The 25,207-nt window shown below is 36.9% G+C and overlaps 1 protein-coding gene across 1 annotated transcript; it reads left to right on the forward strand.

The window, feature by feature from the left end:
• The first annotated feature begins 4 nt into the window (after positions 1 to 4).
• LOC136253931 (tissue factor pathway inhibitor 2-like) lies at positions 5 to 20,269 on the forward strand. The gene is made up of 8 exons (XM_066046588.1): positions 5 to 73; positions 162 to 288; positions 5,884 to 6,048; positions 6,097 to 6,174; positions 6,248 to 6,328; positions 19,053 to 19,223; positions 19,273 to 19,472; positions 20,255 to 20,269. The coding sequence occupies exons 1-8, from the start codon at positions 71 to 73 to the stop codon at positions 20,267 to 20,269; spliced, it is 840 nt and encodes a 279-aa protein (XP_065902660.1). The 5' UTR covers positions 5 to 70.
• The last annotated feature ends 4,938 nt before the right edge of the window (positions 20,270 to 25,207 follow it).

Raw genomic sequence — 25,207 nt, forward strand, 5'->3', positions numbered from 1 at the left:
AATTCTTTTTATCTTATGTTTAATCACCCACTGGAGATACCACTGCTAACTTATAAGGGAAGTTTCAGCAATGGTAAGTTGCAAGCTTCAATTTTAGAAAGCGTTCCGTTCCGTGGTTTAGTCCATCATTCCGTTCCGTTCCGTTCCGTTCCGTTCCGTAGAATAGTCCCCATCCTTCGCTATACCGTTATTACGATTATGATCACCACTACGATGATGGCTATGAGGATTTCGAGGACTTGATCACCCAAATAGATGCTGCATTCCATGTCGGTTCGGGTAGCGGTGGTAAGTGTGCTGATATGTTGCTGTATGTTTGCATGTGTCATGTAACACTAACAGGGAGTATTCACGTGATTGGTGCAAGTCAACATCGTAAAGCACTATCTGTCTACACTATCTAACCTGTATACTGTCTAGATCGATTAAACCAGCTGATCACGATATAGATATTAATTTTCACTGGTTAATAAATGTGACCCTGTATGGTATGATTTGCAACTAGTAGCTTTCTATGAAAGACAGCTAAGGCCACTCCAAATAAATTCTCTGTTTCCTGTCCACTGCCCGCATTTGGTTACTGTCAGCTCTAAATATTCCATTATTCTGTATTCTTCCATTATTTTCCAGTTATTCTTGCATACTGATAGGCTCAGAAAAAGCCATCTTGAACAATGTCAGCTCACATGTCATCACTGTTATCAAGTCAGCAGTCTTGGCACAAATTTCACGTTTGTGTTATATTTGCAACTTTAAAAAGAAATTAAGCATGCTTTTATGCAGCTTATTATAGTTGTGCCAGACAAATAATGGCTTTGAAAGCTCGGAATCTTATAATGAAATAATGGAAATGGACCGCCCGCATGCAAATATGCTTGAGCCCAGGAGGGGAAATAGAGAACTTATTTGGAGTGGTCTAATTAAGTTTGTTGTCATTATTGTCACTCCAAATAAATTCTCTATTTCCAATCCTGGACTCAGGCAGTGGCGGATCCAGGATGGGGCATTTGGGGCAAATGCCCCCCCCCCCCTTCAAGAAATTGCATACAAGATCGAGATACTCTAATAGAGCAGTCAATTACTCTAATAAAGCAGTCACAATGTTCATGAGGCAGTGTAGCTTACCTATGAAGCTATAAATAGGATTTTATTTTACATAACAGACGTGATATAGTTGGTAAGGATAACTAGCTATTATTGTTGTGACCTTTTTTTTTTTTTTTTTTTTTTTGGTCTTCAACTGGTTTTCAGCAAGTTTTTTTGGTTTCAACTGTTTTTCAGAAAGGTGCCCCCCCTCTTTCCAAACTCTGGATCCGCCCCTGTCAGGCATATTTGCATGTGGGCGGGTGATCCATTTTCATTATCCCATTGTAAGATTGGCAGCCTTTCAAGGTATTATTTGCCTTGCACAACCGTAAAAGCTGCATAAAACATGCCTAAGTTTGTACCTTCCTTTTAAGTTGCAAAAATATCACAAACATGCATAATTTTGTGCTGACTTGACTTGATAGCATTGCTGACACATGAGCTGACACAGTTACAAGATGGCTTTTACTGAGCCTGCAAGAATAACTGGTCCAGGACAATAATTGAAGAATGCGGAATAATGGAATATTTAGACCTGACAGTAACCAGATGCGGGCAGTAGATGGGAAACAGAATTTGTTTTGAGTGTCCTAACTCTTCTTTAAATAAACTTATATTGTTGCAAACCATAGCAGGGACGGATCCAGGAGCTGGCAAGGGAAGGGGCACAAACAGGTTAAGTTTTAAGTGGTAGAGATCCAGCTTCTCTTGTTAATTTTGAAGCAGCATGTAAATAATCACCTCTTAGTAGTGTTTCACTGTTGATTTTTTCCGTTTTGGCCTTTGCAGATTGCCATGTAATTTTTAAAGCTGCTAAAAGGCTCCAAATGTCTTAAACAACAGCAACATGTTTTAGAGGCACTTAGTACACACAAAGTTGTTGGGTAACAATTTCACAGCTACTTTGATATTGGTTTACTTTGGTTTCAGGTGAATTTGTAATAAGTGCTAGTAAAATGTGCATACTTTCATGAGTTTTATAGCTAAACTGATCTTGGCCTGACATAAAGTTTAGTATTTTAGTCAGAAATATGGCTGGCTCTTCCACAAGGTGAGGGGGAGCATTTGCCCCAAATGCCCCATCCTGGATCTGCCATTGCATAGAGGTTTATATACAGAACGGCTTGCTGCATTTATACATGACATACTTGTGGTTGATCATTCTCTTAATGTAACTGACAGAGATTCAAAGATTATATGTTTTGTAGGAGGTATTCCTGAATCACATGCATAGAAATTATGACTTAATTGATTACTGATATATACCCACATTGGATCATGCAGTTGTAAAACCCACAATAAAATAGTTTTGCTACAAAAGTCCTCTAAGACTTTTTAGAATGGTATTTGTACATACGTATCTCTGTACCACAACTTCTTGCTTTGTGATTTTAAAGATCACTGTAGAGCACTCCACTCTTTATGCACTCATTACACGAAAAATCCAAAGGTAATCCATATATGCATACACGTCAGTCAGGAATGCCTCCTGCAAAATTTCTGTTAGGTTATTAGATCTTTATTTTGTATTAACCCTAATTTGTATATGCACACAGTATAGTATTCCTATGAGCCATTATCTTGCCATACTACTTGGTTGTTGACTCAGCCATTGTTAACACTTAGTGTCCTTACTGCAAGATGCTATCCTGAGCATAAAACTGTTGGATAAGTAGTCATGATAGTACACTTATCATCTCAGCTGGAATAGCATACAGTTGGCTCATGACCAATAAGCTCTGAATGAATCCCATAGTGCTGTGGTCGGTATGCAATGGCTTCACACAGACAATGTGGCACCATATGGTGGCCCCCACAAACCACTACACTTTGTATGGTTTGACTGGAGGTAATTAGCTGAAGAGTTCAAGGTGTCTGAAATCCCTCTAATCTGACACCTTTGTAATCCAGAATACCTCTATAATCTGACATTGATTTGTATCCCAAAGGACTTTTTCTATGTAATGCTACCTGATGAATCTGAAATTTCTTATCCCAATCAATGAGCATTGAATTATAGAGGTTTCACTGTAACAATATGACAAAAAAGCTAAAAAGGTGGATGCCAACAATTTTTGCTGAAAAGGTCTGAGGAAAGAAAGCAATGCAGCTTATCTAGTGGAATTGATTCAATTGAACCCTTGGCCACTGTAAAATAGGTAGCATCTTTACTCTTTCACTTTTTCCCACAGTGCTATATACAAGATAAAACATATAAAAAATGAGCAATTAAGTGCTTAATAGTCAAATATCAATATTGCAACTAGCTATTTAATTTTTTTTTAAATTTAAAAGAGGTTCCACTGTAATACGGATGATTCAGGTACACATACATGTTTACAACATGAACATGACTTATTCCAGTACAAAGCCATTGGTATTGAACACATGTTCACTTCTTTGATATTACTATATTTGGCGGGGGCTCAGGTGAACGCATACTGACTATAGTGATTTACTCAGTTGTTACAGTAACTTCATTACTTAGGTAACTTCATTACTTAGGTACTTGAGTTATATTACTAGTATTATAGCATATTTCCATTACATTACCACTAAAAGTAATAATATGATGTAACACATTACCCCCAACACTGGTAACTTGAACTTACCAAGAGGGTGGCTTGTAAAGTAACCGTACTCTTTACAGGTGACTTGTAATATACATAGCTAGGGTTACCTGCTTGCGGCTGTACTCTCTACAGGGTGATTTGTTAGCTAGATAGCTGAACTCTTTATGGGCAGTGTTGGGAGTAACGCGCTACTTATGTAACGCGTTACGTAATATTATTACTTTTGTGGTAACAAAGTAATATAACGAAATACGCTATAAAAACAGGTAATATAACTCAAGTTACTTTACTTGCAAATGTAACGCGTTACCTAAGTAATATAGTTACTGTAACGAATCTAATATTATGTAATATTATTACTAAAAGTAACGAAGTTACTAATCTCGTTAGTAACCCACTGAGTAACGCCTAGCCACAACGAAGTAATGAAGCCTACTGAATGAAGCTTATTCACCAGCTACTTACTTATATCAAGACTTGCACATTGTCCAACAATGCAATCGTGTCACGTGATAAGGTGGTAGTTTCACACGTGACAGCTTAAGGCTATGGACACAAAGTAATATAATATGTAATATTATTACAGTTACTTTATTTTATGGGTAATATGTAACTGTAACTAAATAGTTCAGCTGCAAGTAATATGTAATATGTAACTAGTTACTTTTATAAAGTAATTTGTCCAACACTGGGTAACTTGTTATGTAGTTGAACTCTGTACAGGGTAACTTGTAAGGTAGCTGAGCTTTCAACAGGGTGACATGTAACAGAGCTGAACTCTTTATGTACAGAGTGACTTTTTGTAGCTGAACCCTCTACAGCGTATAACGTAGCTGGATGATGTAATAGAGTGGCTTATTAGTATCTAGCTATCTGCTGTAATAATGCACTATATACTAGAGTATATCTATCACACACTTGATACATGAAAATGATGTTCACAGTATTAGTTTTGAAACTAATTTTTCTAAACCACTGCAATGCCTTTCTGTGATGATTAGTCTACTTATCTACTGGTTTGGGTTCATTAGCTAGGTGAATATTCTAGAAAGTAATCAATTCTTATTAGTGAAACTTGATTATTTAAATGTTACAATGCTCTGTTGCTTTCTGTGCTGTATCTTCATGGTAGTTAGCTCAATTTCTCTCCAAACCATATATGGTTTGAGGTTTGATAGTTAACCTATACACATACCAATTTTCAGAGGTGTAGGTGTGGTGGACATGTTCCTTATATAATCCACCATTTCTGGTAGAAAGCCGACATGATTGCTTTATAATGATGTGACTGCTCTATTAGAGTATCTTTATCTCTTGCTGTCTTAAGGTGGCGATAAAGCAATGACGCGCACAAAGAAGCCATAGCAAATACAAATGATGTAACATATCATATACTACGCAATTTGTGGTAAATCATATTTGGCGCTACACCATAATAAACTTATGGAGTATAAAAACAGCCAGGAATAACAGGTGAGTTGTTAGCAAAAACAACAAGCAGCTGCTGTTACACAGTTCAGGTGGAATGTAACTCACCTTTACAACAAATTAACAACTTTGATATTTGTTTCGACTTACCTTACAGCCTGTTACAAACATTATCTTTTCTTTGTAGACATGGGTTGAACAGCCACGAAACTTCATAAGAATGGTAAGCAATAGTGTCTGAATAATTCTACATATCTGTATATCATATATCCATTCTATGGCTTCTTTGCTTGGTGCAAACGGTGGAACAAGGCTCTCATCTGCTTGTAAACGCCATATATTTTGACTTGTAAATCGCTTCCACTTATTGATACGTAGAATGATTCTTGTAATAGTATGCTTTCATCATGTGAAGTATTGGAGCTGAAACTTGAGGTTATTGAGAGATAACGTGTCTTCTGTGGTCCACTAAGTACCACCAATTTCTTGATTTGAGAGCAGTTCTATGCTTTATACTCTCTATGAATGATAGATTCCTGTATGCATAGTTTATTTGTATGCAAAATTAAGTACTAGCTTTCAATATGTGACCATGTTGAGACACAGCAGATTGTTGTCAAGAATGCGCGTTATTGCTTTAGCGCCACCTTAAGTTCCTTTTTTACAGCCAATCTTAGTCAATGGTAGTTAGTAGCTACACCACTGAATATTCATACCTGTGTGCTAACCTGAGTGTGATAGTTCCTGTACATTTTGCGAAGTGTTCACCATTAATAATTTCTATTTACTATTCCAGACATGAGATGTGATGATCCATCATCACCAGCTAATGGAGACATTATTAGTAATAGTACCACTGTGGTCTATATGTGTGAGGAGGGATTTGTGTTACTAGGAAACCAGTACAGATCATGTGACTTCACCACATGGACATGGAATGGGACTGATCCTACTTGTGAAGGTAACATGTGATAGTTGCCATGACAATATGACATAATGTGTTGTGTAGTTGACTGTGGTTACACTCCAAGTGTTGATTGTCCAGACAGATATAATACAATGAAATATTACTACAACAGCACTACACCCTTCAGTGCTGGTCACTGTAAAGTGCTAATAATAATAATAATAATAATAATAATAATAATAATAATAATAATAAATGTGTCAACAGACCATGGCTTGTGATGGTCCTGGAAATTTGTTTAACTCTTTGGCAGAATGCAATCAGGAGTGTCCAGGTGTGTACATGTCTATATGTTATTATCGTGTGTGAGTTTGTACATACGTGTCCTCACATGTCCATCATACATAGAGATAGGCAATATTGCCACCAGTATCAGTGTTAGCTTTTACTATATATAGTATCACAAAAAGATGAATATTTGTAACCAGCTGAGTGAAAATCCAACTTGTTTGCATAATTTTGTATTTTAGATAAATATGACATTGAAATACATTGGGTAAAAATTGTGTGCCACATAAATCATTTTACTCATGTTTTAATTGCTTCAGTAAACAGTGAAGCAAGACTTGAATTGAACTATCCAATACACCAATGAATGAGCCTATTCATGGCCGAGAGTAAGAATATTTTTGTTTGTTTTCGTACCATAAAGCAATCATGAGTTACACGTGTTTATTTATGTTGTGGTAAAATGTAATTTATTGTCGCCATTTCTAAGCTTAAACAACCTTCTTGCTTAATTGCATGGGTGTATTATTAGACCAAAAATTGAACTCCCTAGTTCATGGTGAATAAAATGACACAAGTCCCAACTCTGTAGCCTGTTGCACTTGAGACGTATAAAAGTGCCTGTAATTTTTTCCCATATAGTCACTGAACAAATTGATTGTTTTGTTGTTCTTGTTGTCTATCGCTATAACTCCAAAAGCACTTACCAGAAAAAGGTGAAACTTTAACATCCCATTGCTCTAGACAACAAAAGTTCATAAAATCAAGTTTAAGGAAAACGCAAACAAGTTGGATTTTCACTCAGTGGATCACATTTATTATATAATATTCTATGTCATGGAAGGCTACATACATGGTGCACATGGTGGTGTATTTGACCACAGAAATGGGCAATTATAAATTATCTCCAATCTTACTCATCAGGTTTTGGTTGTCCTCTTGTACTGGTTTACAACATTGGTTGTGTTTATCTGCACTTAATCACATAGTGATTTAATTTGCCATACATTAGTCTCAATAGTAGGAGTGCAATTAATCCCAAATCGCATGGCCTTGTTTCTGTAATTGCACTGTAAAGTAGCCAATAAAATAGCAGAATAACAGAAGCCTTTTAAGTGCAACAAGAAAGTAATATAATGAATAGCCAATCAAAGAAGCTGACATGTGAAGCCTTTTAAGTGCAACAACAAATGATGTAATACAAAGAAGGATGATGCAATCACCTGGTAGAAGTTAATGGCCACATAGAACTGGATAGACGTGTACTACAAACCATGAAGGGTGGTCACTATGTGATTAGTAGGCAATCACACGCATTTTCGTGCAATTATGGAATAATTGTACTTGTAACAGCCAAAGTTGCACTCAGCTTCGCCTCGTGCAATTTTGACTGTTGCTCGTACAATTATTCCTTAATTGCACTCAAATGTGTATGATTACCTATACAAAGTGTGACCAGATCTGCAAATTCCAACATAATAGTTTATTTTTGAATTCTGTATTATTATTATTAGATTAATTACAGAAACATGTAAAATACATACATGAACTGGTAAAAGCGTTTCTAGCTCGGAGTGCTACCCACACCCTGAGAGCTGAAGAACTTTTCTAAGATGGTTGTGGTTCTCAATAGAGCTGTCTTCTGTAATAAGTAGATATTTAACGAGGTAAGACACAAAAAGTTACAAAAAACCATGAAGTCTCTTAGAAATAGAGCCAAGAGCTCCCATCACTATAGGAACCATCATTGTTTTCTTTTGCCATAATCTGTCTAGCTCAACTCTTAAGTCCTGGTATTTAGAGAGCTTTTCCTCTTCCTTAGCAGATACGTAGATGCTTGTCTGCAGGAATAGATATACCAATCATTGTAATAAGAGCAGAAACCTTGTCAATAATGACAATATCTAGCCACCTTGCTGATATCATGTGGTCCACAAAAATATTGAAGTCTCAAAGTATCTTGGCAAAGTTATTCTCTGTAACACTGTCGGGGTTATGCTTCCACCAGTGATGCTCCTTTTGCATGTCATATTTACCGCACAACAGCCAGCGCATGTATTTGGCTATGTTATTATTATTATTATTACTAGGACCGCGTCACATACAACCAAGTACATACACCAACGTTGCAACCTACCCATTGGGCAAGTATAAACAGTGCCATAGGAAACACTCAGAGCAGTGTGCGTGTACCTGTGGAAATGATACATATGCATACGTACACAGGCAAGGGAGTTTAACTGGCATCAGAAAACCACAATACTAAAACACAACCTACACAAAAAACCAAGTTAAGTTAGCTATATTGAAAGTAACTATATATTGTAGGTGTGATGTGTCTCTGAAGATGACTCAGCAGTGAAGTGAGGCTATGCAGAATAGGGATATGGTGAAGGCACAATTAGCAATTGATTCCAATCAAGCCAATATGGCACAACAGACTCTGTTGTAACTAGAGGCCACTGGTGATGTACCTGTATATCAGCGGTGTGGCATTGGCACAGTGCTCACAGTCTATAACATTATGCATACAGCCATGCACAACATACAGGAGATACGTAGTTACACATTGTTGTATATGCAGCACTGCATCGGCTTCTTGTTTAGCTATTACAGACTCACAGTAGACTAGTAGTAGAAAATAATTCCAGCTGCCAGCAAGCCAGATGAAGGTGCCAGTATAATGAAAATAATTCCAGCCGCTAGCAAGCCAGATGAAGGATGAAGATGTAGACCTATAATACAACTACCGGTACGAGTATTACATTACTCATTACCTTGCTGTTCCAGCTGGTTGTTTATGAGCGCATCAGCTGGTCGTTCACTGCATGACGCCTGGAGCGCATATCTTGCACACAAAATACACAGTTACAAACATTTAAACATACTTGTAATGTTGTTGTTTACCAGTAAAGTGGTGTCTGGCTTCTCCGCAGATGTTTACTAATCTTCTCCTTCGAGCAATCTGTAATTAAACAAGGGTGTAGTGCCAGGCATTATATAGAATTACACATACATTAAAGTCATCAGCACGAACAGGCATACTTATTATATGGTTGTGCCTTCATTCACAGGCGAATCTATCCCTGCTTAGTTCATGTCTCTAGGCCTCGTAGTTTTCTCAAACATTATTTATTATTTATTTTATGCATTCAATGACGTAATTTTAACCGCATTTCGTATTATTCTTAGTACTTGGTTGTATAATTATTACTAGGACCGCGTCACATACAACCAAGTACATACACCAACGTGACAGCCCCCTGGTGAGGCTGTTAGGTGGTGAAGGCACGATCCCCAAATCAACTCAATATGTCATAGTAGTGACAGATATAACACAATAGTGGCATCGTAGCTAAAGGCCACCAGTAGCTAAGTGCCAGTACATCATTGGTGTGGTAATGGCACAGTGATGTGTACAAAGTATATGTACGTATACAAAACATACAGGAGAGAACTATACATTATTGCAGTATTGTATGCAGCAATACATTACAGGCAACATCACTAGATAAAAATTATTAGCCAATATACAGCACAGTATATCAACATCAACTAGAGCTACATAGGGTTCATCAGTGGTGTAGCAATGGCACAGTGATGGGTGACACACTATAATTATGCATACACAACTTGCAGGAGATAGCTACACAATACTGTAGGAGTATGCAAGCCAGATGAACCAGATAAAGGAAGACAGCCAAGCCAGCCAAAGCCTAGTAGCTAAGCCAGGTGAAGGCAAAAAGATTAAGCACGTATTGAATTGCCTGACACCAACACAAAGGAAGTTCGCCATGCCAGCTGCACAAGACAAGATTGTTTACTTGCATTTTATATATAACTGTATTGTAAAGAGCGTGGCATATGTTTTCTTGTATTGTTTAATTACATATTTCAGTTATGTGAATGAATCCACTGGCAGCTGGCATGGAGACTTGAGACGTTACAAACATAAAAACTTACTTGTAATCTTCTTGTTTACATCTTGTCACTTCACAGACATCGCTAATCTTCTCCTTCGCATAATCTGTAAATAAGCAAGGGTGTGGTACTGGGTGTTATATAGAATTACACGTATGGTCAAGTCATTAGCACGAACAGGCGCAACGATTACACATTTGTGTCTTCATTCACAGGCGAATCTATCCCCGGTTAGTTCATGTCTCTTGACCTTGCAGTTTTCGAGAACATTAATTATTAATTAATTATTATTTATTCATTATCAAACAGTACGATAGTACTGTTTAAGTAGGGATCGGGTGGATTTGGCGCGCGCCTCAAATTTCAATCTCTCAAAAATCATCCTAGAAATATCTCACGCAGCAAATAAACCTTTTACTAAAGAGTCTTCAAGTTTTTAACTTTATTTATAGCGTTATATATCAGGAAACGACTAGAAAAGCGCTGGAATTTTATTTCTAAAAAATTGCTAAAACAGAAATTTTCGTCTGCCTGCCTGCCAGCCTGCCTGCCTGCCAGCCAGCCAGCCTGACCACATTCGCAAGGCTACAGGCCAAACGAAGCAGCGAAGGATCACCATTCTTTGCCACAATATTTAACTCGCTGCTGGGATGTGCCTTTTCGGGTTCCGACGAGTGTCTGCCTTCTGCGCTTTGCCTTTCCTTTTATCTTCAATTACGGATCGTCTTCTTCTTTTCCAGTCACGGAGGCATTAATAATTCGTATCGACACTTTCCTTAGAGCAGCCGTATTCGGACGCCACAAAACTAATAACGGATTCCGTACTGTAAGGGCAAGTAGATGCCTGTATAGCAACACTTGCAAAGCGATCAAACAGCCTAGCGAAGTAAGCGCAATAATAACACACTGCCACGCCCTTATCAATCAGAGCGCGCGCTCGTACTTAACGATCAGTGGACCACGCCCATTATTAATGGTCCAGCTGTAACTAATCGTAGAAAACAGGAGATAGAAACCCTGCATGCCTTTCAATTTAGTAATTGAGCAGCTTGCATAAAGCAAGCAGCAAGATTGAGATACTCTAATAGAGCAGTCAGTGCCAAAGATCAATAATAGCTATATACCTAAACCAAAAAAAGTTAACAAACTAGTGAATTTAAAAAAATGTTAATTTAGAAATGGAAGTAGTGATCAAGCGATAAAAACTACTGAAACAAGTGATTTGAATGATGGCAACTATTACAACATAGCTTTGTGGGGAAATTCCTACTTTGGCATTGAACATATATGGTGAGGTGGTGAGATGCCAATGTAAGGATTTCCCCACAAAGCTATGTTGTAATAGTTGCCATCATTCAAATCACTTGTTTCAGTAGTTTTTATCGCTTGATCCCTACTTCCATTTCTAAATTAACAATTTTTTAAATTCATTATTTATTTATGATGTAATTTTACCGCATTTCGTATTATCTTTAGTACTTGGTTATTATGAATGTTATTCACAGAAAAGATAGCAATCTGGTATACAATATCCCAATATCAACCAGGTATTTGGGCAAAAACGTACTACAAAAATCTCATATGTAGCAAGATACGTATGCTTGGCAAAAACCTCACTGTCACAATTGTGGTGTTTCAATTTTGTGATAGTACACAATTATTCCAAAACTCCAAAGTGATTGTAAAAGCTGATTTTTTAAATAGCGAATACCAAATTCTAGTGGCTTGTGCACTACACAACTACATCATTAGTGGCTGTGGGGATTTAAAATCAAACTTCTCTCCAGATAGTCCTCGCTGTGCCCAAAAATACAGTAGCACAGCAACACTGCAGCACCACAACACCGCAGCATTACAGCACCGCAACATTGTAGCACTGCAACATTGCAGCACCGCAACATCCCAGCACCACAACACCACAGCATCGAAGTATCGCAGCACAGCACCACCACAACACTGTAACACCGTACCACCTAGTGTTGTTTTAGTTCTAAGGAACCAGAACTAAATCTAGTTTTAGTACAGCAATTTAATTCTAGTTCTAGTACACTAGAACTAAACTAAAATTGTGGTCTATTTTAGTTCTAAAACTAAAACTAAACTAAAATTCTTTCAAGTTTTGGTTCAAAAACTAGAACTAAACCAAAACCTTTAAAACTTTTAGTTCATGAACTAGAGCTAACTAAAAGGTTTCTCAAGCAATCCTACATAAAAGGGTGTTGTACACTATAACCACTTAACACTTTTCTTTGAAGATGGTGATGCCTGAAAATGCCTGCAAATGCTACCATAAACATTGTCAGAGGAGGTTGGACATGCACACATGAGTGCATACATTTTGTATTGAAAGTTTAACCAAGCGTCCACGAAAGTTTTCACAAATACCATTCGAGAGTGCACTTCAAGTTTAGTCTATTCAGCCGGTCAACCCCATTCAACCCCACTACTCCAGGCACGTAAATTTCTCTTGAAATCTACAGGATCATGTGTGTAAGCATTCGCTGGGAGGAATCCATGTGTAATACTATAGGAACGCCTTATGTACGTGTATTTAAACACAATGATTGTCGAAGAAAGCAATGTGCATGCTAACAAAGCCTCTCAGAGTATTGAAAAAGAAAAGCAGACGCCGCTAGTTTGGCCTTACAGAGAATCGAAAAGAGAATTAGAAACTCACACACCCACCTTGCAATAAGAATTTGCTGTTCATCTTAAGAAGCACAAGGTAACATGATGTGGATATTGCATGCTAAACATTTCTTCTATCACTTACTCCTTGTCATATATAAGAATTATGCAATTAACAGAAATAAATTTCAGAAGTGTTTGTATCGTGTCCAACCTCCTCTGAAACATTGCTATTCAGCATTAATTCTGCCTATTTAGGTTATTTAAGCTCAGTTCTATTAGAGCATTTGTTCATTTGTGCACAATGGTAAGTGGAAATAGTGCTGAACATCAAAACACCAAATCTAAAGTTTCTGTAAGTTTAGGGGGTGCTACCAAGGTTAGTATATGTGAGGATATCTAACACTAAAACTAAAATGAAACTAATACTAACTAAATTACAGAAATATGGGGTACCAGAACTAATACTAACTAAAACTTTGGTGGAATTGGGGCACTAGAACTAAAACTAACTAAAACTATGGTAGAATTGGGATACTAGAACTAAAACTAACTAAAACTTTGGTGGAATTGGGGCACTAGAACTAATACTAACTAAAACTATGGTAGAATTGGGATACTAGAACTAAAACTAACTAAAACTATGGTGGAATTGGGGCACTAGAACTAAAACTAACTAAAACTATGGTAGAATTGGGATACTAGAACTAAAACTAACTAAAACTTTGGTGGAATTGGGGCACTAGAACTAATACTAACTAAAACTATGGTAGAATTGGGATACTAGAACTAAAACTAACTAAAACTATGACAGAATTGGAGTACTAGAACTAGAACTAAACTAAAATGAATCTGCTGTACTAAAACAACACTAGTACCACCACAGCACTGCAGCATCGCAATGCCGCACACCGCAACATTGTAGCACCGCAGTACCGCACACCGCAGCATCGAAGTATCACAGTACCACAGAATAGCAGCACAGCACTGCAGAATCGCAGCACAGCACTGCAGAATCGCAGCACAGCACTGCAGAATCGCAGCACAGCACTGCATCACCACATCAGTATTTTAAATCACGGTTACACAGCATTATAACCATGCAATATCTGTACAGCTGCTGCCTTGTACATCTACATGTAGTTCTTCATGATTTCACTATGAACCATTACCATGTGCCCTTTTGATACATACGTACATAAAAGCACATCATTATTGATCCTCTGATTGTAAGAAAGAAATTGCACCAAGGTTTGCCTGTTTTCTGTAGTTATACTAATCATCATGGTAGCTGCTAATACGTTAAGTAGTTATGGCCTTCATCAATGTAGCTATTCATCAATCTGAATACCTCAACAGCTAGGCTGGCATTCACATTCGCTATCATTCTCCCACTTCCATACTCTATAACCTCAAATACAAACTTTATCAAGTTTCAAACTGTCATTAATCACACTCTTCCTGTTATAATTGGGAAAAGTCCCTACTTTGGCACATTAATTACAATGTCAAAGTAGGGACTTTCCCACCAAGCTATGCTGTAATACCATCATTCATCTCTTGTTTCACTACTTTTTATTGCACAGATCCCTACTTAATTTTTAAATTAACAATTTTAAAAAATACTATAGTACAAGAATGGAATGCTGCATGAATCAGTGCTGGGAATGCACAATGTCAAGGTACTCTAATAGAGCAGTCACCTACTTAGGGTGACTACATTAATTTTAGTGATGTACTGAATTTAGTGATTTTGGTTTTTTCGCTAAATTTAGTACATGCTAAACCTGCAAAATTTATGCTTAATTCATTGCATCAATTCACAAATTCATAAAATCACTAAATTTTGGTGCTAATTTTGCCAATATACAAAATGCTAAATTTAGATTTAGTGTATCACTAAATTTAGTCACCTTAAGATAACTACTCTAATAATGCATACATTCAATGAAATCATAAGTTGGTTCTGCTATGCAATTACTTCAATCTGTCTCCATTAACACATATCATAATCAAGTCTATCTGATATTCCTTTAAATATTTATTGATGCATCTTATTGTACAGTATCTTAAGTATTCTATTGAAGTACACATGTACTACTGAAAATGCTCTCAGATTCAATCTCATAGCATTCTGTGGGGGAAATCCCTAGTATTGGCATGCCTTGCATGTATTTGCACACTATGATTAGGCCTGAGCCTATTATGCTCAAAATTTACTAATTATTCCTTCTAGAATTTCCCAAAAAATTCTCCCATTGTCATTTTTAATTCTTGTGTTCTACCCTATTATTGCTAATTTAGTTTCTGTAGCTGGTCACTTAGTTTTAAAGATGCTGATACATATAAGTAGTTTTGCCAGAATTAATTAATAGCCATAAATAATTAAAGCATTCCATCCTACGTATCAGTTTTCTAACCAGCAATAATCAATTATTGGTGTAGTAAAGTTGTAGCTGTAGCTAAATGCTATGTTTGGTAGATGGTAATATCAAAGATACACTGGTACAATATATGCAAGTTTCAGAATTACAGATAATCATGTGGTTAAATCCCTGATGCTGGCTGCAGATTGTTAACATGAAGCAATCTGACTGCTCTATAGGAGTATTTGATTGTTCTATCAATCTTTTAGAGGCTTCTTCAACCAGCACTCATATAATAGTGTTAGATATATGTCATTCTTAGTAGCTTAACTCTTTCTTCTAATCAAGAAGAGACAGGCAATAACACCATTACTATCGAGTGTATTAATGCATTGAAATATAGTAGGGGTTAGCCAAGTTTAATACATGATGTATCGTTTCTCATGTGGCTGGAAAATAATACCTGGTGTTGGTGTGGGGTGTGATACTATATGGTGGACTACTGGGCATGTACAGCAGTTACCCTGTGATGCAACGTGGTCTTTCAGTTATACAATCCCACCCACCTGCTATTTATTAATGCATGCATAGGGGATAACTTATTAATTGCTGCTTTATGGTAACTGCTGGTACTGGCATCAACAACCACTTACAGTATAGCTAACTACATAGCTACATATTCACCACTTATTCAGTAGGTACTGCATGATGCATGTGTGTGTGTGTTGTGTAGGCTTGAGGTTAGTAATATACGTAGTTAGATGGCACCTCAAGGATGAACAAAGTGTTCCCTTACATGCCATTCCAGTATGGAGATGATGATGGAAAGTCTCTGGTTAGAATTGATGGACAGCACTCTTGAATCTGTGTCCAGTGTGTAGTCCATTTACGAACTGTGCTATGACAGGTGCTGGTCTTGGCATCATCCAAGTTATTGAAGTCAACAACTTTATGGTGTATAGATTAAAGTATGTGCAGCGTGTGGATACTGCGTGATGTTATTGTACCACTAGTATACTTGTCACAGAGTTGTTTCTGGTGCCAGACTAGCACAATTGTGTAGACTTGAGGTGAGACTGTTCTCCTCTTGTCACAGCAGAGAAGCAGTATTGCATGGATTGTCAAGTTTATCGGTATCATAAAAGATGGTCAAAATATATCATGTTTCACTCATAAGTAGTTACAGTTATAGCAAGAGTAGAATAATAGTATCTGTCATTGACACAAGTCCAAGATGAAGCCAAGGACTATAACTAAGCTAATGCAAGTGAAAGACTTATGATGATGTACATGGCTTTGTATGTAACTTGCATAACTGACAATGAATTTTGATTACCAACATTGCACATTTGGTGTTTACTTGATTTTGTTCTTTCTGTCAAAGGAAATAATCCAGCACCTTACTGGACTGTATGGTAGTTATGAGTTATGGCCTAGGCAATGAAATTTAATAAGTTATAGTTATATCCCATTACAAGGGTGATATCATTGTTATTACTTGAATCCAAGGCGGAGCCAAGGACAAGTGTAATAACAATGATATCATCCGAGTATACGGGATATAGCTATTGTATATCCCAGTGCATGAGGGTGCGCAGAAATTTACAGGTAGTAAATTAGGTTCTGATTTGAGTTTCTGTCACCACAGCAAAAAAATAGTATTCCAATACTACCTATTTTAACCCCATCTTTATTATTCAGTATTGGAACAATTATTTTAGAAAGCTCCCTTAACCAGACAAAATAAACCTCAAATCTGTAAATGACTCTAATGTTATTCACTACTGGGGGGCTGTGGTCTGTTTTTGTTTGAGCCAAGGTAGAATTTTTGGACTATTAGTTCCAACACCTAAACATAGACGGAGTAAATACAATCAGTATTTGTGTATGAATTATGTTACACTGTGCTCAAGATTCATCTGAATCGTGTGGGAGATTCAACTTCGTAGCTACAAGAGAGGCCCTGCATACTGCCTCTAAACTGGTGCGAAGGGTGGTGTTACAAAGCAGCGGTTCCATGTATGATTTGCCTTTGTCAGAAGTTGGTATGGTGGTGTCGTGTGGTGTGCAAGAGAAAAAAAGACTAACAAGTGACTACCATAGTCCAAGATAGAATGATGAAGCTAGAGCCTAGAGGTTATCGAAAAAGTTAGTTCTTCACCATAGTGACCGTGGGACTGATTGCTGAAGTAAAAATCGGCACAGACTGTTCTTGACATTTGTTAAACTATTATAATGGTAACTTGTAGTGTTACTGTGTAAGGATTAACAGTTTTCTTGTAAGATTTAGCAGGTTTTAGTGCTGTACTGGTGTGTTTTGTATCAATATTTCCTTATTTGGTTCGTTGTTCCATTGGTAAACAATACCATTCGTGGTTATTTTGATGTTACGAATAAGATGCCATGGGGTGATAAGTTAATTACCTCTTGGTGATAACTACATGTAATATATCGTACAGTAGAAGTGTCGCTCTGTCTATCTGTATCGTAGTTATAACCCATCGCAGCATTTTGACACTCCAACACACTGGGATTTAAGTATACTTATATCCCAGTGAAGCCATATTTACTGGAACTGTATAACTAAGAGTTCATCATACAATACAATACTACTGTATAGTAGGGACATCGAAGGTGTGGGCGTGGCCAGTGATATATTATAACCCAAAAACCTGCCACAATTTTTCCTCACAACAACATGACAGTATTGGTTGGGTAAAATCAAGCCCAAAAGTGTCTTCAGATCAACCTGAAACATTTCCGTCAAGTTGCTACAGAATTTAAAAAAAAAAATTTATTCAATAAAATTTCTACTGCCTGCCTGCCTGACTCCTTCAGTCAAGAGTAGTGGACAACTGGCTACAGCTACAGTTCTAATTCTTTCGCAGAAACGTTTCTAGTTCACTAGGAAAACCTTTAGTATATTTATAAACATGCAATGCTTGCGCTATTGTCTTATCTTTTATCCTGCTTTACCATGGCCATCAGTTAAGGTTCTACCACTGAGTGTTAATAGACTCCCTAGGGCTTCCATCTACCAGTGTATATTGCATCAAAACTGTTAGAACACAAGTGGTCCGTTGCACCAAACTATTTGAACACACGTGGCTCACTGGTTTTCAAAGTTGGTAGTTGATATCAATCAGTGAGAGCAACTTGTGGTGAACTAGCAACGTGTAAGTCAATAGAATTAATATAATTTAGTAGCAATGTTAAAACCAAGTTGGGTTATCCAGATCCCACTTTACAGATTATCCAGGTCTGACCCCATGTATTAAATTAAAAAGTGTAACGATGTGGACGTGTAGTAACACATCATAGTATAACCCAGCTGCTTTCATGAGCCATGCCCACTTATGTAAATTTCTGTCTGTAGACATATGGTAGCTACACCCATTCATCAGTCTATAGGTGTGCACGAATCCACGTCCATTATTGTCTGCAGGCTTATGTAGAGTCACACTCACTGATCAGTTGTTATTGTACAAGTCATAATCTAGTGTAATAGTGCTGTAATTAACTCTTTTAAAAATTGTGACTGGTTTTGTGAAAAGCAGGCTATTTAGTGGTCATGAGCTTGCAAAAAACTTCAAAAACAAGTACAGGAAAAAAAATTGGAACTTCGTATGGACATTACGTACTACTCCGATCCAGATTGTTTCAGTATGTTTTATTGCAGCACTATACAATGTCCCTACTCTAATTTAAAATTCCTAATTTAAAAAAAATATAATATTAGAATATTATGAACTCTTGGTATAACTGCCATACGGTTCCAATATATATGGCTTTACTGGGATATTATTAATTTTTAGTCCACTTCTTATTACATTTACAGTTTCATGTTCATTACAGGTCCTTGTGTACAAGAAGTTCCATACAGTGGATCATGTGATTCCACAGGACAAATGTTCTACTATCATGTATTTGAGGACAGGTGTTATTCTTTCAGTGAGGGTTGTCCTGCTGTAAGAGGAAATGAAAACTCTTTTGTAAACCTTCAAGAATGTTTTAGCACTTGTAAAAGTAAGTAGACTACATGAGGTGGTGTGTGTTGTCATGACTATATACATAGGATCGTGTGATGGTCCAGATACAAAGGGAGTTACTAGACTACACAGAGAAACCTGGGTCACTAGTTACTGTACAACATGTCAATGTACTAATGGTCTTGTTATCTGTCAACCAATGAACTTGATTGAATGTCCTTTACTAGACTGTGGAGAGGATGAACCAATAATACTAGTAGAAGGATGTTGTCCAGTATGTCCCAAGGTATGATGTGAGTGCTGAGTGTTTATATGAACATCATAATGGTTGGGTATGCATTCATAAAATCCACTATCTCTCTGTGAAAAATGTGGATAGTGCTTTGTAGTATGTTGTGATAAATAGCTGTTACTATGTGCAATTATTCACTGTACTTACTATGGGTCAAGTATTCTAATTAAACAGTCATTATAGTGTTAGAAAGTTACTACAAAATTACATTTCTAGTGTGCCTATCCTAGCATTAAGGTGTAAATGAATGTGAACCTTAGAACTGCTATAATTTGCTCAATTTTCCTTTTCATATAATAGACCAGTTTAGCACAAGCAGAATAATATTTTGCTAATTGTTCTGTTGTGCAACTACTGGATGTTGTCTGTGTTAGCCATAATAATGTACAGGTACCATTGGCAAATGGTCAACCATAAACACTATAACCTTTTAAATACAAAAACTAAAGAGATATGCAAGACTTCTAAACAGCACTAGAACTACAATGACCTCTACACAATTGGCAGTTATCTATTCTTTGTAAATTATGCCAGTAACTAGTAGGCCCTGGTCAAGTTTTATGTATTATACTTATGAGCAATGCTCAACAATTAAGCATACTATGCTCAAATTATGCAAGATTATGCTTGAAATTAGTTCCCTAACTGCCATATATATTCAAGTATGTGACAGCTCTATAAGATTATCTCCATCATTTTGCAAAGTGTGAAGTTTATGGACTATGTTTTAAATATGAAATACATATTATTGTGTTCATCATTTGCTTTCTTTTCAGATGTACTCATTTTAAATTAATTTTTGAAAATCGTCCATATTATGCTGGCATTATTCTTGGGGGCATAACTAGCCAATTTCTGAAGGTTGGGGATAGCTATAGTAACACATAAAACATGTTCACATTCATGTGAGTCATTATCAGTAGTATTTATGAAAAGTGTATCCACAGTGAGTGTTTGTGCTGAAAGTACTGTATATGCCAGGTTTTCCATGCGAGCAGTATTTGTTTACTGGTTACATTATAGACCTTGTGTGGAACAAACGGGAACAGGGCAGAGTTACAGTGTGATAGGAAACTTACATTAATTCCTCAACAGTGTGAACTAAGGTATGTATTAGAAATCTTGTAAAGATTGAGATACTCTAGTAGAGCAGTCAGTTGTATTTTAATAGAACAGTCAAACTACTCTGATAGAATGTTTATAACAGAACGTTCATAACAGAACACGAGGTATCACAGAATAATACTAGACAGATGCTATCAGCATCAAGGGATGAGCGTTTTGTGTGTGCAGGGTACAACATATTATGATTAAGGACGTTGCAGTATGATAGCAGCTTGGATTTACAACTTCTGAAAAGTATTGTGTGACATAATTTGCAAGCGTATATACCTAGTAATTGTGTTTAATTCATTTATTAATGTAGGGAATGATTTAGCTACTACAATATGATTTCCTTCCACCATACACAGAATTTTGTAATAAGTTGTAATTATTTTATGATGACACTTAAATGTGAATTACTCATGATTGCTACATATATGTAACATACCATAATAATAACATAATAGTTCACTGTTGCTGTAGTTATGTCTGTGTGTTCAATATGAAATTCTTCTTCGCTCAAAAATTCATTTTCTTCACCATCTAATTCTTCCTCTTCGCTATCTAATTCTTCATCTTCACCACCTAATCCTTCCTTTTCACTATCTAAGTTATCCTGTTCACCATCTAATTCTTCCTCACTATTAAATTGGTCTTGTTCAAAATCATATATTGTGTGCTCTTGTTCTGTGATGTTATCATCAGGATGTTCGAACAATCCAAAAGAATGAATGGTGCGTGATCTGTATGTTGGTGCTGTTCACTTGCATTGTTTGCTCTTCTCCTTTGCGTGTGCTCTCAGTTTATTCGCCTTTGTTCATCAGAACTAATGTTTGCTCATCTTCTTCACATGTATTCACGGTGTCTACGTCTCCTTTCTTCAATCTCCGCAGGTGTTTCTGCAGCTCTCTGCATTCTATACATTTCTCTTCTCCTAGCATTCCTACGCTGTCTTACATCGTTGTCAGCCATGATTGGTGTCTTCCATTATGAAAACTGGTAGCAACACATGGTACAACTTGACCATGGCATTGACGATGACAAGTTACAGTACAAATAAGGGAGTCCAGTAATCTACGCCGTTAATTGGCCATGGCATTGACGATGACAAGTACAAATAAGACAGTTTAGTAATCTATGCTGTTAATTTGTCCATGGCATTGACGATGACAAGTACAAATAAGGCAGTTTAGTAATCTATGCTGTTAATTTGTCCATGGCATTGACGATGACAAGTACAAATAAGGAAGTATAGTAATCTACGACGTTGATTTCCTCCGTGACATTGACGATGACAGACACTTCTTGTTATACTATCACGTCCTTGTGTGACACCAAACAATTTGTTAGGTTTGTTTTTCGTATTTAATTGTGAAGTTGCCGTATACTGACAGTTTTTCGTATTTAATCATATATTGTCATGTAATGGACGATGACTAACAGCTCTCTCGCTAGTGTGGGGCTCGCTTAGGCTCGCCCCAATAAATTTAAGATTAATAACTTAAATAATTATAATGAATATTTCTGCTAAATCTTGCACCTATAACTCACTACCAAATCTGGAAATCACCTTAGAAAAATCCTGCATGGCTATGCCCTTGAGATCCCTATTTACTTCATTAATAATTTCTACTATATACTCTAGTTATATTAATAGGTTTAGAGATAAGTTGACTTGGCTGGTATACAGTGGTGTTTGTTTGTGGCAAGAAAGTTATTCTTGGCCTCATTTTGATAATAATTACATCTTTAAGTTGATCAGTAACTTCTTTTTTTTTTTTTTTCTGGGTTTACCTTTTTTACACCCAAAATGTTTTTAAACTTCACTGATAAATCATAATTTGCTCCACAGAATCATGTAATGCTACAGAGCAGACAGAAGATATTATAAGACTTCACAACGAGACATGGACAACATCAGATTGTGAACAATGTCAGTGTACTAATGGAAATATTATATGTTCTTCATCCAACACCCCATCACCTGATTGTGATCCTGTCAGTAACTGTGGTGGAGAAATTGTTATCTCTAATGATACCATGTGTTGTCCTGTCTGCATAGACAGTAAGTAGACAGTAAGTGTTTGTATGTGTGTGTTTGATGTGCACAAATACCATATTTAGTCGTAGAGACAGTGAAGCATGCATGCTAAATTTTATTGTTCTTTATATATATATTTTATTGCTTTTTATTTATAGTCAACCTCTTGTATTTCATTAGTATTTGTTGTTATGGTTCTTAATCAGACTTAAAATTCCTTACTTGTTTGTCTGCTTTTTTAAATGTATAACTGGTGGGCCTGCACTTACTGCATCAAAAGAAAGAATAGCCCCAGACAAAGTTTGAATAATTACAATAAAATTGTACCCTTCTGGTTACTCAGTACCTTTATACCATGTGTGCAGTTAAGTAAGTGCTTTAGTTACCACTTACATTAAATACTTTTGGTTTGAATAATTGTATGAATCAGTAACCATGGCAAACTAAACAAGTTGATGTTGTGCTACTTCTAAAAACCAGGTGCCTAGCACACTGACAGGATGACGTGTTCACTCACTTCAGCTGGCGAAATTCATTTGCCACGTATTGCACAAAATCCCAGTGCAACACTTGTCTTGTTAGCAGAACTTGTAAGCTTGTGACTGATCTGCCTGACTGACTGACAATGTAAAAAAATAGACTGGCATCCCACTACACTGCGGCATACAAAGATCCAGTGTGATCGACTAGAGAAAATAAACTTGGTGCATTTAACACTTTATCACTTCATAGCGTCATCTGGTCTCCTTTGTCACTTGTGAATTGCGCCTCCTGCGAGGTCACTTTGAGCGGGTCACTCTTATTGGTTCAAAAATACTATATCACGTGAGGAATCTAGGCTAAATATAGAAGTGACTCTCTAATATTTTTGTTCGGTGGATTCACGAACTAGTTGAATGTTGTGTTCACATTCACTAACAATCCCTGGTGTTACCGTGTAGTAGCGCGCATATTAAATTTTATTGTAATTTGCGTGTCAGTTTAATACTGGTAAGCTTGTGACAGAGATTTAAAAAAAAAACACTTAGTGATGGAAGGAAACCCCCCCCCCTGGCTATGCCTCTGTTTGAGTTTAAACTTGCTGCTGCTAAAAGGCATTGTCATTTTGAAACATGATGTTTGATGGCATCCTCTATAGCCCCAGTAAACCCAAAGGCATCAGGCTGAAGAGCTTACAACTGTTTTATAATCGTTTCTAGTGTTGGAAAAAGGGTTCCAAAAAACAATTATCTTTGCCATGCAAAATGCCTATCATCCTCTTGAGTGAGGTTTTAAAACAATGACATACTCCCAAAATTTTCTCATGCTCTCTGAAATACCACACAGCTCCTGTTCAGATTTAACTCTGCTAATGAGTTGCCAGTGCACTCAAACTACCACATCATAATTATTACAATTCCACCTTGTGACAATAAATACAATGAGCTTCCTCTGGGCCACTTGTCAAACTATATTAATACCATAGTTGATCTTGCTTTGTTCCATAGAGCTGCATGAGCTTTTAGTAAACGAGCTGCAGTAGATGTAGAGGAGACAACAGGAATTATTAGCATGTTTATTTGCAATCACATTAAGTAAGTGTGCGTGTGTGCGTGTGTGCAGCACACCTGTAATGTGGTGGTAGTTCATATTGGTTTCTTCAGAGTCAAAACTAATGTTAGCTATTTATCAACATTTTCAAAAACTGTATCATCCTCTGTTTCTTCTCTTACATCTTCCAGAGGTGTAGCTGCAGAATCAGAATATTCTGAATATACTGTGAATGCTTTCACAAAGTTGGATCCATTTTCTGTTCTGGTAGTGCTTACTTCCCAGTGAGGTTATAGCTTGCATGAACTTGCTCTATCTTGCAAGCCAGAACATTGTAAGTTTATTGTCCCATCATTCTTGCACGTGCTGTACATCTCTTGCGGGTAAATACAATGGACAGTCATCCCCAAACAGCTTCTGTGATGTGCTGTCCATATGTTGACAGTATTTTCTGTTTCCTTGACCTTGCAGAGTACAACATTCAAAGAGGGAGCTTTGAAGTTGTATGTATTCTTAGCAAACAACTTATATATATTTTTAATTTTTATCTCCAAAGTGCGATGGCATCTTAAATTCTTTGCAGGAGAACAAAATAATGTATGTACAGTAGTCCATCCCTCAGCCATTGATTATGTTATCCAAACTGTGGAAGTGACTAGAGTATATTGCATAAAGTATATGTATTAGAATATTTTAACTGAGCTTTGCATATGTATGAATGGACTTCATTTATCCGAACTTTTCCATTATCCAAACACATCTTGGGCCAAATGATCTAGGGACTACTGTATTTCCATCCAGTTCCTGTGCTTGCTGCTTCACTGCTAGAAGCAGGGCTGGAACACTGACTGCCATAATCACTCATAGAATTGCCACTGTTATCTCCCATAGTCACTACACAAAGTTGCTCACATGCAAACATGAAATGAGACATGAAGTAGATCATGACACAGGGTTAGACATGAGCTAGATGACAAGACAATGGGATGTGTACTACTAACAAGAATGGTTTATTAAATCACTATATCTTGCTAGTGGCATTGGACCTGCTGGC

This window comes from Dysidea avara, chromosome 4 (assembly GCF_963678975.1).
Source record: "Dysidea avara chromosome 4, odDysAvar1.4, whole genome shotgun sequence".
Lineage (NCBI taxonomy): Eukaryota > Metazoa > Porifera > Demospongiae > Dictyoceratida > Dysideidae > Dysidea > Dysidea avara.